The 16,135-nt window shown below is 35.6% G+C and overlaps 1 protein-coding gene and 1 pseudogene across 5 annotated transcripts; both read right to left on the bottom strand.

The window, feature by feature from the left end:
* Positions 1-6,356: 6,356 nt before the first annotated feature.
* LOC105173290 (uncharacterized) lies at positions 6,357-8,233 on the bottom strand (annotated as a pseudogene). Its single transcript, XR_848719.3, has 3 exons — positions 7,452-8,233; positions 7,109-7,333; positions 6,357-6,997 (listed from the first exon to the last, which is right to left on the bottom strand). The product of XR_848719.3 is annotated as an uncharacterized LOC105173290 (transcript).
* A 2,460-nt stretch (positions 8,234-10,693) lies between these two features.
* Positions 10,694-14,772, bottom strand: LOC105173289 (dnaJ protein homolog). Of its 4 annotated transcripts, none has more exons than XM_011094983.3 (8): positions 14,613-14,772; positions 13,383-13,575; positions 13,071-13,245; positions 12,851-12,989; positions 12,119-12,252; positions 11,867-12,009; positions 11,282-11,480; positions 10,694-11,182 (listed from the first exon to the last, which is right to left on the bottom strand). In XM_011094983.3, exons 2-8 carry the CDS (start codon positions 13,530-13,532, stop codon positions 10,857-10,859), a joined length of 1,266 nt encoding a protein of 421 aa, XP_011093285.1. In that variant the 5' UTR covers positions 13,533-13,575; positions 14,613-14,772; the 3' UTR covers positions 10,694-10,856. The 4 variants fall into 4 exon arrangements, with proteins under 4 accessions (XP_011093285.1, XP_020553700.1, XP_011093286.1 ...); XM_020698041.2 differs by having other exon boundaries at positions 13,383-13,570; positions 14,613-14,761; XM_011094984.3 differs by lacking the exon at positions 14,613-14,772 and adding an exon at positions 14,448-14,595.
* Between the last annotated feature and the right edge of the window lie 1,363 nt (positions 14,773-16,135).

Here is a 16,135-nt window from a genome sequence, read left to right as displayed (position 1 = left end):
GATTTTTTGGGTCGAATATAAGTTGTCTCTTATAATTCTATGCTACAATTTACAATGCACCTTCCATTTTAGTTTATTGGTTTCCATTCTATGCTACAGTTTATAGTACACCACTTCATATATAAGAATATCATTAAGGCTGTAGTATTTTCATTCAGGAAGACCCATCCTCATCCCCCAAAAAAACTGTTGTGACTCATTTATTAATTGAACTATCCAACCCACAACTACTTCATTAATGTTAACAAAACACTCAACATTAATGAAGTAGCTGTCAGCGGTAATAAATTGGTTGAAGGTACACAAAATGGCGACAGCATCCCACTCTTTCCATTTTCAGCCTATGCATTTACCACCTACAAACGTCCAATCCCAACCAACTGCCACAAATTGGAATTAATTAATCCCACCTACCGGATTTAGTAGAATAGAGACCTGAATTAATGTCTATGCAGCAGCTTTTATTCATCATTACAAGTGAACAGTTCTGGCCATTGATTCGCCAACGTATCCAATCACATTTACTTCCATTCCCCTATAAATGTCAGCGCATTGGCAATATTTGCATTTTCAAAAACACTGCCATCTTTTGTAGTCCACCCAATACTACTTTTTCTAAAAATAGCAAATGATATGGCCTGATGGGTATTACTACCAAATACATATGTTCCACTTTTCAAAATGGACGAAAGATATAGAAAAAAATATTTATTCTGAAATTACATGATAACGCCAAAAAGGGCCATTTTTACCCAGATCGTGAAAACAACTTTGTGATTTCTGATTCATTAGATGAAGTGGTTAAGTGTCATGGTGGTAAAATTGATTTGGGCTGGGGAAAATGCATGGTGAAATTCCTTCGGGAACGGCATGATGTTTTCGGTAAGCTAGTTAGCCGACAGGATGTCGTGTGGAATAGGCGTCTCAGATTTGTCACGGCGCTAGATGGAACCTGGAAGGAGTTTGGAAGGTGATTTCTCAATTTAAAGCAATCGATCTACATATTGTAATATTATTGTAGTGTCTAAAACTCTGACAACGTGTTCCCATATTTTTTGGGTTGTATGAATATGTTATTCTAGGAATCTCGTATGGGAAAATTCTATGTGAAAGCGTACGAGGACATGTGGGAGGAGCTCTATCAGTTGTTCACGCAACCAGTTGATTCAGATTTAGGAACTGTGGGGGATGCTGAGGCCGAACTGAAACAAGGTAAGTCGAAGAAAGTGTCTGATGCTCCTACTTTGGTTAAAACAACTAAAACATTGGGAGATGTTCAAAGGGATCCTTGCCCATATGCTTACGTATTAGACAGCTCGACATTAACCTCATCATTGTGGAACTTCATTAACGACTTCTACGGGAGTGAGGACAATGCCGACTCATTACAGGCACTACCTGGCGTGCCAAGCGCCGAAAAGAAGTCAAAACTGCCCAAATGTGACAGCCCTCCTGCTGCAAAGTCCGAAGGACAAGTGAGCTTTTCTGCATCAAATTGAATGCTGTTGAAAAAGATTGAGTGAGAGAAGTTGAAGGTTGAGGTTAAGGTTGGTGAGTAAGGACGTGAGGTTTAGGTTGCTAAGTATACGCTTGGGAGTATCTATATATATGTATATATATATATATGTGTGTGTGTGTGTGTATAATTATACTGTTTGCGGATTTTTTTGGGGAATGTTGTTGTCTGTTGCAACATCTTTTCCTGCTGCCGTACTTTATTTAGCTTTTCTTTTTAGGATGTGTGTATCTTTAATTAGTCTGTATTACAAACCTAGTGATATGGGTCACAGAAGGGGAAGAATGTTTGTTAGTGTCACGTGTTGGTTGTTTTTTTTTCATGTGTTTGCATTGGAACTGTACGTACTGTAATGACTGCCAGTGGGGGACCATCTGCATGTTTTGAACAGTGTTTTTGTCATGTTGTACAACTTATGAATTTATTAAAATATTAATGTAATGCATGTTTTCTGTATTTTTGTTACATTGACTGTATTTATTTCTAATGTGCAACTTATATTAGTGTATTTTGATCAATATTCATTTATTAATGTATTAATTATGTTCTATTGTATACATTTTATTACAGTAAAATATGTCTCCTAAAATCAATTTAGGTGTAATAATTTTTTAATTTACTAGAGCAAATTCTTAATTACAAGCGTTATGCATATCTTCAAATTAATGTATGTATGTAGTTATATTTAATTGAATATAAGTTTATGCATTTAATAGAAACATAAAGCAGCAATAATTAACCGAACTGCAAATGTAAAAGAGGCCATCATTCCCGCTGTTTTCCAACGCAACCTTTCGTATTTTGCAGCGTCCAATCATGACAACAGGGTCATAATACTGGGATGCAGAAAGCCACACTTGCGTGCCTTTTTAAACACCTCAAGCCTGCCATTCTCATTCATAAGTTAACTTTCTTCTGCTTCCCAAACCCTAGTCCCCATTCTTCTTCCTTACTATACCAGTCTCTACTGCCGTCCAATCACCCTCCGAATACAATGTTGAGCCGTAAAGTTCCCATAGGCCAGAGTCAGTATTTCTATACGCCAAGTTGGATGAAGAAGATCGATGATGCCCTTGTCAACTACCTTTACTACCACGCCTTGCTGGGGTGAAACCAGTTTGACCCACTCCGCCTAGACCATAAGTCGTTGAAGAAAGCTGCAGATGCAGTGAACAGGTACACCGGCCGGTCCTGGCCATATAATTTCTTTAGAAATAAACTAAGTTTGCTTCGTTAGTGCTACGAGACCTTCGAAAAGGTGTTGGAAGATCTGTCCTTCACATGGAATGAGGAAACCAACAGAACGGCCGGCGGGAGAGAAGACTGGAAGAAAGTAATACGGGTATGACTTCTTATTTTGGCTTTACAAAAGTTTGGTTTGTTAAAAAACTAACATATTTTTCTTAAAAAATTCGATGTTTTCGCGTGAAAACATCTACATTGTAGGAGAACCCATTTGCTAAGGCGTATTACTATTTCGACGAGTCGAAGTGGGAGCAAATGTATTTGATGGAGCTGTGCTTTCTCCATTCTGTGGATCAAGTATGGATATTGACAAAGGCAACAACGATGGATTTGACGTCATCTTTCTAGGAGTGAAAGCAGATGAAGAGCCTGAGGTGGTGAATCTGGTGACAAGTGAAGACGAAAGCTGAAGTGTGTGTGCTGTTGTCGGTAAGGAAAAAAATGATTCTGGTGCCCATGGATGTTTTGGAAAAAGAACTGTGTGTAGTGGTCGAGGAAGGCTGTTAATTTTCTTTTTTTATTTTTTTAATGAATGCTTTTGGTGGCCCTTCTGGGTGAATGGAAAAAGAAAAATTGTGAAGGGTGTTGATGATATTTAAATCTTTTTGTTTATGCATATTAGTTTTTGCAAGTTTTTTTCTTTTGTTTATATTCCTAAGTTGTTTTTACAAGTATTTTACATTATCAAGAAGAGAAAAAATATAATTACAAACTTAAAAGAATTTTAATAACCACGCTCATTTTAACCGATATATATTTTAATATAGTTTCGGATAAAATACGAAGTATATAATGCAAACAATACATTGATTAATTCTTTATTTTTTATAGTGTTATGTGTTTTTGTTAAATGTATTTATTGATTTAACTTAGTAATGTATTAAATTACATTCTTTTCCAACTTATGAATCGTAATGAATTTGAGATCGTAAAATTTGTTATTAACAAATTATAATTTATTATTTGATAAACAGATATAAAATTATCAAGTTTGCATATATAAATATATATGTATATATATAATCGAACACAATATAAAATAATAATAAAAAAGAAAATAAATTCGATTATATAATAAAATTGTATTCTCATCCCACAAATTAGGCATGTGTAGGCCATCAAAATTTTAGAAGCTGTTAATATGCAATATAATTGAGTCACAAGGTCATCATATATTGTTAGTTTTGTGTAGGATTTGGGATGCTACTAAATAAAATGAATTATTCATACAATCTAATGATGACGTGATGAAAATTATAGTAAATCAATATGTTTCACTATATTTTACAAAATTAATAATTTATAATAGATTATGTGTCATGTCATTTTTATATATTTTTCTTCCATATTGGTAAAAGAGAACCAATATAAAAAAAATCCTAATTTAAATGAACCATATGAGGTGGATATGATTTATTCTGACAACTTTTATTGTAAAATCCGACACCAAAATTACCAAAATTGTGAAATATCAAAAAATTATAAAACACTTTTGTATCCTATATAAAGAGATTAATGATAAAAACGATCATAGGATCAAAAATATATTTATCTCTCATAATATCGGGATGAAAACTATAAAAAGCTTAATTCCGAGAACAAAAATTTCCCCTCCATTTTTACATTTTCTCCAAATTCAGAAAAGTTTCGTTTGAATTTACACCATAATATTGTAACAATTATCCGTAATATTGTAATAATTAAGAAGCAGAAATCCCAACTTTATAAAATATATTGTCCATGTTTTGAAATAGATATTAAAGATGTTGTTTAATATTAAGGAAAATTTATGTAAATCTTTGAAGGGGGATAAATTAATCCATTTTGTTTTCAATTGATGAAAGTTGATAGTCTTTGAAAGGTGATGTAATTTTTAGTTTTTTTATTTTGTCTATTTAGGTATCCTATGTATTTATTTTTTTAGCATACAAAAAAAACTTTATAATATTTTACGATATTATTTTATCAGCAATACAAATTTGCTCATGTCAGTAATAAAAAAATAATTTTTAGTGTGAAATATTACACATTATAATTAAAATTGTAGGTTATTCTTGCAGATGAATTGTGTAATATTAAAATAAAAAAGAACCAAGCATGCAAAGAAAGCAATAACAAAGTAATAATAAAGTTAATGAATACATAACTGACCAGTATGAAAAGCAGCACTTCGCACAGCTTGTTCAGTACACAACATTACACCAAAAAAAATTCCTGATACCAAATCATGGTTAGGTGGGTGCAATATTTGTGCATAGCGGTCCGGTGATATTTAGCAAATACTATTAATAATTTCAGGTAAGGGATCAAGTCGGGACGATTGCTCATTAAATCTTACTGGCAAGCATTAGCTGCACCATCTTCACCCGAGAATTCTTTGTCAAACCCAGAAAAAGCTTTATTTTGTTTGGGTTCTTAACCAACCTATTTGCAACCATCAAGCGTTCATTTTCATCAAATGCTTCCAAATCTCTAACTTGCTACAGGATCAACACGCGATGTTCAGAGTCTCCAAATTCATTCTCAAGCACCCTAGTCAATGTTCCCAAGCGTGTGTTCGCTGACTCACAAAAGGTAGATACTATTTCAACCAACTTTGGGATGCCTCCACGGGTATCGCTTATCTTGCGTTTCCTTGAAGTGCACTAGATGAGTTCCAGTGGGATCGACGTTCGCATTGAACGAGGACGTCGGCTCCTCCTTCAACCCAACAAAATCTATGTCTGGATTCCATTCAGCGTTGGGCACATAACAATCTTGCGTGTCGGCCATTTCCTCATTTCTAATGGCATTTGCATCCTTATAAGGGTCCGCACTACGCTCCCCTGTCGCACGGTCCTTCCCAAAGATTTCTCTCCATGCGCTTAAAATAGGCCATGTCTTATAACGCATCCTCTTTGCATTAGGATCCATCTGAAACAGTACAGATAGTAAGCTAATAACAATTTAAAGAAAAAGAGCCATTTCAGTTGAAGGTAGTAAACGCATGGCAGTTTTTATTTCATACCTTCACGTAATCATCTCAAGCATTATCGTCTTCCACCGTTACTATATTTCGGCTCTCATCCCAACCCAATCCCGACTTCATCAGCATAGTGGTCAGCATCATGTAGTGCTTCTTCCAGACATGTAATTTAGAAGTAATATGTGGTTCGGCTTTAATATCAGATTGTGGAAAATTCTTGGCCATATGCGTCTCTAATTGTGCAAGATAACCATTCCTAAAGCCATGTCACATTTCCAACCAGTTACAACCAAATTTTTAAGGCCTGCTATAAGACATTCCACTTCCAGAACCGTCCACGTTTAACGACTAGAAGCTCTATCTTTGTTCCCTCCCCACCGACGCGGCCTACTGCTACCCTCATCAGATCCGAGCTCCATCTTTCAAGGGACGATCGATCGGCTTACCTGGGTGAAACCTGCACCAAAAAATATATGTGTTGGTTAAATAGGTAAATACAAATGTCTGATTGACCAGGACACAACCTGTACCAACGATGTAAATATTGTGCACAGCATGACGTCAAACAAAAAAACATTGTAATTGTACAAAGGGGATCATAGTAATGTCGTCTGCAACAATAGCACTTCAACATAGCAGCAATTGAAATGAGTGATTGTAAAACATATGGAAAATTCAAGAATCACACAAAGTCTTCACACAAAACACATAAGAGGCTAACATAACAATGATTACAATTAACCGTCGAAATAATACATCTCACGCGCATCATTAGACTTATGACCCTAAGCAACGAGGTCAAGATATAGGTTGTTGAGTCGCATGTGACATCACAGGCGAGTCATCCACTCATTGTACATGGATGTGGCCATTGTATCTCTCCAAGTGGACCATGAGGGATATTCCACACACAGTCAACCTCATCATCCGTCCCAGCATCTCCATGACTCGGTAACTCATTTTCTAGCGGATCATCAGGTATTTCAGTCCTCAAAAAATTGTGCAACACACAACAAGCCAAGATTATCCGATTTTGCACCTTAATGGGGTAGAACGATTGACTCCTTAAAATACCCCACCGCATTTTAAGTAGACCAAATGTATGCTCAATACGTTACACGCAGAAGAGTGTTTGAGGTTGAAAAACTCCTAATGGTTCTGCAGCACGCTGGTACTAGTGTCCCATTCTCTTAGATGGTAGCGAACACCTCTGTACGGAGTCAAGAAGCCTTCGGCATTTGCATAGTCATCGTCACATAAGTAGTAATTGCCTATGCAAGGTATAACCGAATGTTACGCAATAATTTTATTATTTGCAATAATGAACTCACATATTAAGCAGTATGCACAGTTTAGGAAACATGTATGGAGCAAAGTCATACCTTTAGGAACTCTTAGACCACCTGGTCTGTTGAAGGCATCACGTAAAACACGGCTATCAATTGCGTTCCCCTCCCAGTCGGTAAGGACGTATATGAATTGATGTTGGGATTGCACACCCCAAGTACGTTCACGGCCACTTGACCTTTGCGTGTTTGGTACCGTCCCTTTTCATGTTTGGGTACTCGTATATCAATGAACGTGCCATCTAAAGCCTTTAGACATCACTATAGTATGGATTACAATTAGAAATGTATAGGTAAATATAATCAGAACATCTAAATACCAATAAGCATATTACAATGTATTCTTAATCGAGAAACAAACAAATAATAGTACTAGTACCTTAAACCATCTCAAACGGGGGTCCACGCATTCCTCTGTAATCGGAGTCGGCCGAGCTAGCAGGACATTGTACAATTTAATTATTGACTTTAGCACACGGTGAAAATGTTTGCTAGTTGTGTGGCCAGAACGTAGAAAATTATGCTTCACCACACAATTCTTTTTATTGTGGGCTACCACAAAGGAAAATCACAACTTGCTCCGGTACAGTAAGATGTTTGGTTTGCAAAATGCCTCCAGAGTACTCAAGTAGATAGCTCAGCCGTCCGAAGGCGTTACGGTCCATACGTATCTTACGTAGGCAAGACTCATCGGAAATAGAAACTAGCCTATGCAGGTGAAGAACCTGGTCCGATATCCTAGTATTGATTAAGTATCTCGGACGCAGAGACCGATCATGAGTAGGGTTTTCGGATGTGAGGTGTTTTATAACATAAGTAAATATAGTCAAAGTGACTGCAATCTCGTCCATGACTTGTTGTAAAACAATTAAAGCTAATGTAACTCTTTGAATTCCTCATCCTAATACTTCCCACAAATTTTCTAGCTGACACAATTTGCAAACAACAAAACATTGTTCTATTGTCAACAAAAAGTGAAATGAAGGGAAAATTATTTTGCAAATTTCCTGTAACATTTGCATACAATTTAGTGTGTGAATGGGATATACAGTATATAACAGCCAAGATTTCACAACGTTAGACTGTATATAGCACAAGATTGGTAAAATTGCACCAAACGAGCGAAGAAAGGAACAAAGGGTTTTAGCATAACTCACCTGCAGATCTCGAGGGATTCCCAAGCTAACCACAAACAGCCTAACTGAATGCGAAGCAGGCTGGCGGCAACAATGTTAATGGCACCTCCGGCGAGGATTCTTGGCCAAAAAAAATTTTAAAAATTTACCTTAAAAGTAAATTTGAACAACGTAATCGTACAGGGTAAAATACAAAGCTATACAGGAACAATGTCACCGAGACCCAAGTCAGCGGCCACGATGAACTCACCTTTAGGACGACAAGGAGGCTTGTTATGTCGAAGCCCTTCCGTTTCTGCCTTTATTTGCACCAATGGAGAAGACAATATTTTAAATGAAGTCGAACAACAAATTTAATTTGATAGGTGTAGAAGGATAAATCCATCATTTCGCATAGCTATTTGAGGGTATTAAAGGCAAAGCACCTGAGCATAAATGATGGGATACCTGGTCGGGATTCCTATCCCTGCCCATTTGGCCGGATTCATGTACCACGTTTCATCCAGCATTATAGCAGGCTTGCACTTTAATTACCGGGTCTCACATTTCGCAGATAAACAACCTAATGTGTGGGATTGAGTTGGATATCCTGCTTAATCTCATGTAGTAAAAACGGCCTAAGTGGATTAGTGTGGAAATTATGTAAATAATGAAATAATTTATAAACAATTCCACTAAAAATTGCTTGACTCAAAATGATAATTAGAGAGTATATATATATATATATATATATACTGAAAAGAAGAAATTTTTCTAAGTGTGGAAGGTTACAATTTGTCAAAATCTATCCCTTTTTTTCTTGGGTGGATATCAATTTACCCTCATATAATATTATAAATAAATTACTCCTTATAAAAAACATATCAATTAGAGAATTGTTTAATTTTAAAAATATAGAAAGGTAAATTATTGTATTTCAACAAAAATAGGAAGGTAAATTGCTAATTTTTTTATAAAATAATAATTTACTTATTTACAATTTCACAAAATTTGCTTACTTTTTTTTCCTATTTTTTTGTTTTTTTTTGTCATCACCGTCGGCACTTTACTTCTCATGACTCCTCCCACTTTCTTTTTCTATGTCTCACCATTGTATCACCCATCATTCAAATCTACATTTTCAAAGTAGATGGCACAGCCACCACCGCGTTCAGCCACCGAAACCACTATCTCCGCCGTGGTCGCCGTTGACTTTTCATTTTTCAGCATCATAGGATTTGAAAAGAGGGAAAAGGAAAACATTATAGATTGTACCTTTTTGCTTCATATTTGAGAACTTGCGCCTTTACTAGAGTTTGCAGCAAATCCAGATCGCAAAATGAGTGAAGATAGAAAATTCTATTCTATTCTTTCCCCCCTCCTTTTGTTTTTTTAAGGGCAAACCCAATTTTGATCAGGTTTTCGACTGATTGATTTTGGCTGGTTCACACCGATTCTTATGACAACAATTTTACCCCTATGAACCGGCCGGTTCCCAGCGACCGATTTTGAAAATTTTATTTGGATGAAAAATATTACCATTAACAAAATAGTCTACGTAAATTGTTCATTTTTTTAACCTTATTCAACATTCATTATATTTTTGTATTTTAAATAATAAATATAATATACATATATCAAGTGAAGTTAATACATTATATCTTTTTCTTTATAAATACGAAATTATTATCATGAAATATTAAATAAAGAGTAAAATATGAAGTTCTTTTACTAGCGTCATTTTTGGTTCAAATCTTAACAAGAGAAATTTATGTATAAACAATGAATTTTTAAAAGAGGTGAAAATGCAATTTTATGACTTCTTTAAAGGAAAGTATAATTCGCATTTTCTCAAGGATCAAAGTGTAATAAACCCTCTTTTTTAACAGAATATCATTTTTCTTATATTATTTTCCTAATTTAATGAATGAATTCGGCAAGAAACAGTGAACCCGAACTATTATTCACATGCTATGTTAAAAATATTAAATTTACTATTACCTTAAACCTCTTATCATAACAACACCTTTAAAATTTATTTCTATCTAACAAAAAAACTCTCCTATAGTCAAAACTCACCTTACTTATTGCAGAGAAAATAACTAGACATTCACACATATGAAGATATTTTGTAACTTAGCACATGACGTGAAACGAAAATTGCTACCATTTTAAAGTTTTTCTTTTGTTTTTGTATTTTTTGGGTACCATTTTAAAGTTACAAGATGAAGGGACCAAAACGAAAATCTCCCGACCAATACAACCAAAAGTGAGGAGGTTAATTTGTGAAACAAAAAGTATATTTCTCCCAACAGCTTGTAATGCATTCGATAAAGTCTAATTTGATATATCTATCTACTATGTCTCTATTTACATATCTACTTATGCAGTAGTATGTAACTGTCTGTTCTTCTGATATATTATCCATTCCATAAGCAATAAGTTGAAGAAACAAGCCAAGAGAAAACCACCATAAGAGACCTCTCCAAGATAAGTACTAGCTCCCTTCAGCCACCAATATCAGGTCCATAAATAAAATCAACTAAATCAAAGTCTTACGTATCGTACTCCCATAAGCAAGCCGACCTCGTGAAGAAAGCTATTTATTTCACAAAAGCCGGGATGATAGTATATTTAGCAAACATGATGCAGAAATGATTCTCTATACCCTACTGCTGGTTACATGCTACTTGATGCACGGGTGGGTCATCGTCGTCTTCATCGTATGCCTCGCGTTGTCTTTGTTGCTCCTTCTGCCTCATCTCTTCTTCCATGTTGACATCAAGCAAAGTGGTTTCCTCGCATTTAGCCAGTAATTTATCGGGCAAACGCTTATCTGACTTCACCGGTAGCACTGTTGTCAGAATTCTCAACTTCTCGGGAGAAAGGAACCCAGAATCAGGGAACTCGACATTGAAATGGATATATAGCTGCCCTTTCATGAATGGTCTCTGGTAGTGTGGCATTCCTTCATCGTTTATCGCCTTGTAACAATCTGCAAGGAGATCATTGTTTCAAAGAAACCATCGTCTCGTCCCATGAAAGCCAAAAAGTAGCATGTAAAAGGGAGAGTTAAAGAGTTTTGGAGCAATACCTGGCTTAAAGACTTCGCCAGGGTTTGATTTGATTACTAGTTTCCTCCCGTCGAGATGAGTAAGGATGAACTGAAAACCACAAAGTGCTTCTCGTAAACTAAGATTGTGTTCGACATAAAGATCATCACTCTTCCTTTTGAACTTGGGGTGTTCTCTCTGTTGCAGCACGAAGACAATGTCTCCAGTGATAGTATCAGGCTGCAAAAGCATGAGCCCAGAGAGGTCAATCGATAATGCGGAAGAGTTGAGGTAATAAAAGGTCGCGGAGGTGCTTAGATATAAATAATACGCGAAAATAGATGGTGTATTTTGAAACAATAGAACCGTCAAGTCTAGAATCCGTTCATTCTAAAATGAAGAGTATTCTTGGACTAGATTCTTATTTCAAAATCATCATTGTATGCAAAGTTGCATTGTATATGTCCAACCAGATTCAATCAAGAATCAGCGCGCATATACCCAAATACATTCAAATCCGGTTGAACTGAATGATTTGTTGTCCGAGCTACGGCTGCTTGCTGGCACTTCAAAAGACGATAAAAAAGAAAGGAAGAAAGCTTGCATCACAGAATAATTCAACTTACAGCTTCATCAGCCTGCCCTGAGAACACAATCTTTTGATTTTGCTGCATCCCTTTCTCAACGTGAACTTCTAATACTTTATTTTCCTGTGCAACCTTCTTACCTTTGCACTGGGAGCATCGATCTCTTTCACTAATGAGTTCTCCTGTATCATGGAAGATAGATTCAAGTTTTTACCAAGTCTTTCAAGGATTTCACCTTTTTGCTGGATGGAGACTAGAAAGCACAAAACAGTGATACATTTCAACAAATACCTGATCCTCGGCAATCAGAGCAGATATGTTGTATTCGTTGGACCATTCCAGGTCCTATTGGCCGACTGGTCGTCCTTGTTCCAGTACCCTGGCAACCATGACATCTCGCAGAGGTCCCACTCTTTGAACCTTTCCTGATAGGTTAAAATGCATATAAAAATCTCTTATCAGAAAGTCATTGGCAGAAACTGCACAAAAGTAAAAAATAAAGTTTGATAAAATTGGCAAAAAGGCAGATGCATTCAAAAGATTCCATATCCAAATCAGAGTCAATTAATAGTGTTCCAAGTTATTCTCTTGAAATTCATCAAAAAGTTAAAAAAGTTTTGAGATAGTTAATAAATCTAAACATTTCAAGAATTTAGCTAAGACAGACTAGCATTAGATGCAACATCATCTTGCTTTTGACGCTCTCAATTTGCCCCTCATTAGTGGGTTCCGCTGCTTCCGCAAGTCCTTAGGAAATAAGTCAATGGTCACAGAACAGAACATATGTGTGATTTGTATACCGAAGCAATACAACTGACGTCATAAGAGAAGAGTTATGAAGAAAGCCTAGGAAGCTGGACAACACAATTGACAGTTTTACATGATTCAACCTTTTTTAAGTCCATTACAAGATGCACAAAGAGAATTAAATCATAACAGACGAACATTATAAACTGAGCCGAATTAATGTGTTATTCTACTGGAGACTGAACCAGAGGTAGATTTCGCCATAGAAAAATATACCCTTTACACTTGTTGCACAATGCATTCCGGGAAATAGAGAGTTTTCTGGTTGTACCATTGTACAAGTCCTCTAGAGAAACCCTTAATGGATGCACTACGTCTTCACCCTGTCTCTTTCTGCTCCTAGAACTTCTGCCACCTATAGAATCAATTCCAATATTGGATTTGGAACAAGTAAACCCCCAAGAAAAGAAGTAAAAGAATAGACCAGTTATCTCACCGCCGAAACCTCCACCAAATCCACCACCGAAAAAAGATTCAAATATGTTGAATGGATCATATGAGTGACTGCCTCCTCCCATTCCTTCCTTGACGGCATCTTCACCATATTCATCATAAATCTCTCTCTTTTCAGGATCACTTAAAATTTCATATGCATGAGCCAACTCCTTGAACTGATTCAGAGTCAAATGACAAAGTTGAGGTAAGTTAAAATAGAGTTAGTAGAAATTACTTATTTCTCAATGCTAACAGAGAGAGACAATTCATATTGCACATCTATTGAACAGTGAAATGAAAGAAAAAGACTTACCTTTTCAGGATCTCCCCCTTTGTCAGGATGATTCTTTATGGCAGCCTTTTTATAGGCCTTCTTGAGTTCATCTTGACTCGCACTTATGGGAACACCAAGAATTTCATAAAACTTGAGGTCATTGCTTTTCTTTGGAGCACGTCCAAACATGATGATTTGTTTTCAGTTCTATAGAACTAAAATCGCACCTGAACTGAAAACTCAAAATATTTCAAACTAATCACAGCAGTTGATCAATTATGTTAGTGCTAAACTTTTAGAGTTGAATTCAGCATCAGTTACTTATTTGGACATATAAACAATTAATCTATACAGGCAGCATGACACAGAGCTATGCGATACCAATAGTAAAGATTGCTGAAAGAAGCATCCAAGAATTAATTAACAAACTCCAAAAAAGTACTTAGGCACAACATTCACAGGTAAGACACAAAACTGAAGCAAACAATTTATATCAGACGAAAGTTATTTTCATAACACCAAACGACCCCCAAAATTTACAAAACAAAAATCTTTAACATACCAGTCTTCAAAAACCAATCTTTACATCGTGTACACCAGCAAGGAGACATTCAAATAAACTTCACAGCATAAGGGCTCACATGGTATCTTGATGCGCAAAGCAAGTTTTACTAAAAACATGCCAGTGAAAAAAACACAAAAGATTAACACCAATTGGTGGGGAAGTGGGATGAAAATTCTTTTCAAAATAAAATTAACAGAACAATCTATCTTCCTGGCCAGGTGAATATGCTTACTGCGTGATTAGATATCACATACCAGCAGATTCATGGATGAAAGCATATAAACCAGTAAATCACCATTGTTACGTTCACAGATGAAAAAAGAACAGAAAGAACAGCACTTCTAACTCAATCAATAAAGAGTCTTTGCAGCTCAAAGTAGAAATCCATAATTCTTTAATACAAAGTACGAAACTAATCTGCTTGATCAAACAAAAAAACTCATACCTCAAAAACAGCCAGAAGAAAACCAAAAAAAGTAAATAAATAAAACAGACAAGAAAATTTTCAGATCTTTTAGCTCATATCGTTTCCATATTACCAGAACAATAATCCCTACAGCAATTCTTGAAAGAAAAACCGACAAACACGCGCAAAAACCCCAATTCTTGAAACCCTTCCAAAGATATTCACTCATCCAGCAAAAGATATAGAAAATAAGCAGAGAATCAGCTCTTATAAAAAGAATGAAATTATCAAAATTCACCTTGAATTAGGTTTTAGATGAGAGAATTGAGAGAGACTTTCACGTAAATCTCAACTCCAATAAGATCTTGGGGCAGTGACGGTTTAATGGAGGAATCCTGCTTTTAATGGTTTCTGGAGGTTTGTGTGCTCTGTCGGTGACACAAGAACGATGACGGCGTGATATGATCGGTTATCATGAGGGGACAAAGCGCCCTTGATTGTCTTGTGGGTTTTGAATGGTCACCTACTTGTGAGGGAGTCATTAGTGTGAATAAAAAATAGTTGTTTAAATTGTTGGGAGTTTGGGAAGGTAGGGCTGAGATCACGGGAAAATCCGAACCGTCAATTGGAGTGAATCTACGGTGTGTATTGAGTTCCAGACCTTTTGACGTTGTATTTCTTGACTGTAGTCACTTTTGATGGCGGGTAGTCTGATGGGTCGGGGCCAATTGGAGCTAACCCGACCCAGTTAGGTTCAGATGGGTTGGACCCTGTCCAATCTTATCCAATTTCGGCTTATTGGGCTTTTATCAAGTCCAATTTGCAGTCCACTTCAGTATGCTAGACTATATTATTTATAATTTATACTAATATTATAAAAAAAACAAAAATACTCCATACTTACAACCGGTTATTAATGACACAGCTGTACTATTTTTCTGCAAAGTTAAAAATGTTCTTCAATCGATAACATAACAACTTATTCAACTTTAAAATTTTATATTAACTGAAAAATTAGTTTATTTTCTTTCGTTCTTTTTTTCTTTTGATGTGATGTAATTGTACTGATGTTTATATCTTAGTCTTATTTATAGTAATATATTTTAAAGATAAAAAAATATTAATTATATGTATCTAGCTAGTAATATAAAAAAAAATACTTTTTGCTCACAAATAACGATTTCTAACACCACTATATATATTTAAAAAAAAATAGCTGGAGATACCGAATTTTCAAATACCAATTATGTCCTAAAATATTCATAGTAATAAATTTAGTCCAAATGGTTCAAGGCGTTTTTTAATTGCTAATTTACTATTATATTTATTCCCCACTTTTGTTCATTTTTATCACTTACTTCACTTTAAATAATGTATTAGCTTTTTTTTTTTTAACTTTTAGAACTTATATTTTCTGATGCATGCCGTAAAGAAGGTTTAGTACTTTTTGAAAACAAAAACCAGTATAGCTGTCAATAAAACTTAATTTTTAGGAATTCTTATTGATGAAACAGGCATTGAGTTACAGGACCATATCGTGGAGAAAATCCGTAATTTTCCAGACGTACTCAAGACAAGAAGCATTTGCAGAGCTTCTTGAGAGTTGTTAATTTTGCAGGTATCTTCATTAAGGATCTTGCAAGATACAGGAAGGATTTTCGACCACTCTTGAAAGAAACAGAAAGTTCAAAATGGAAATGAGAAAAAATCCACACAAAAATGGGAGCTAAAACATGTCTGCAGTAACTTGCCAAAGCTTGCTATACAATAAGACGGGAATGAATTGGTAGTCTACACAGACGCCAATGACTACAGATGGAC

Source organism: Sesamum indicum, linkage group LG11 (assembly GCF_026168435.1).
Source record: "Sesamum indicum cultivar Baizhima isolate 11 linkage group LG11, ASM2616843v1, whole genome shotgun sequence".
NCBI classification, from domain to species: Eukaryota; Viridiplantae; Streptophyta; class Magnoliopsida; order Lamiales; family Pedaliaceae; genus Sesamum; species Sesamum indicum.
Note: the sequence above shows the minus strand (reverse complement) of the source record. Positions and strands in the feature narration are given on the sequence as shown.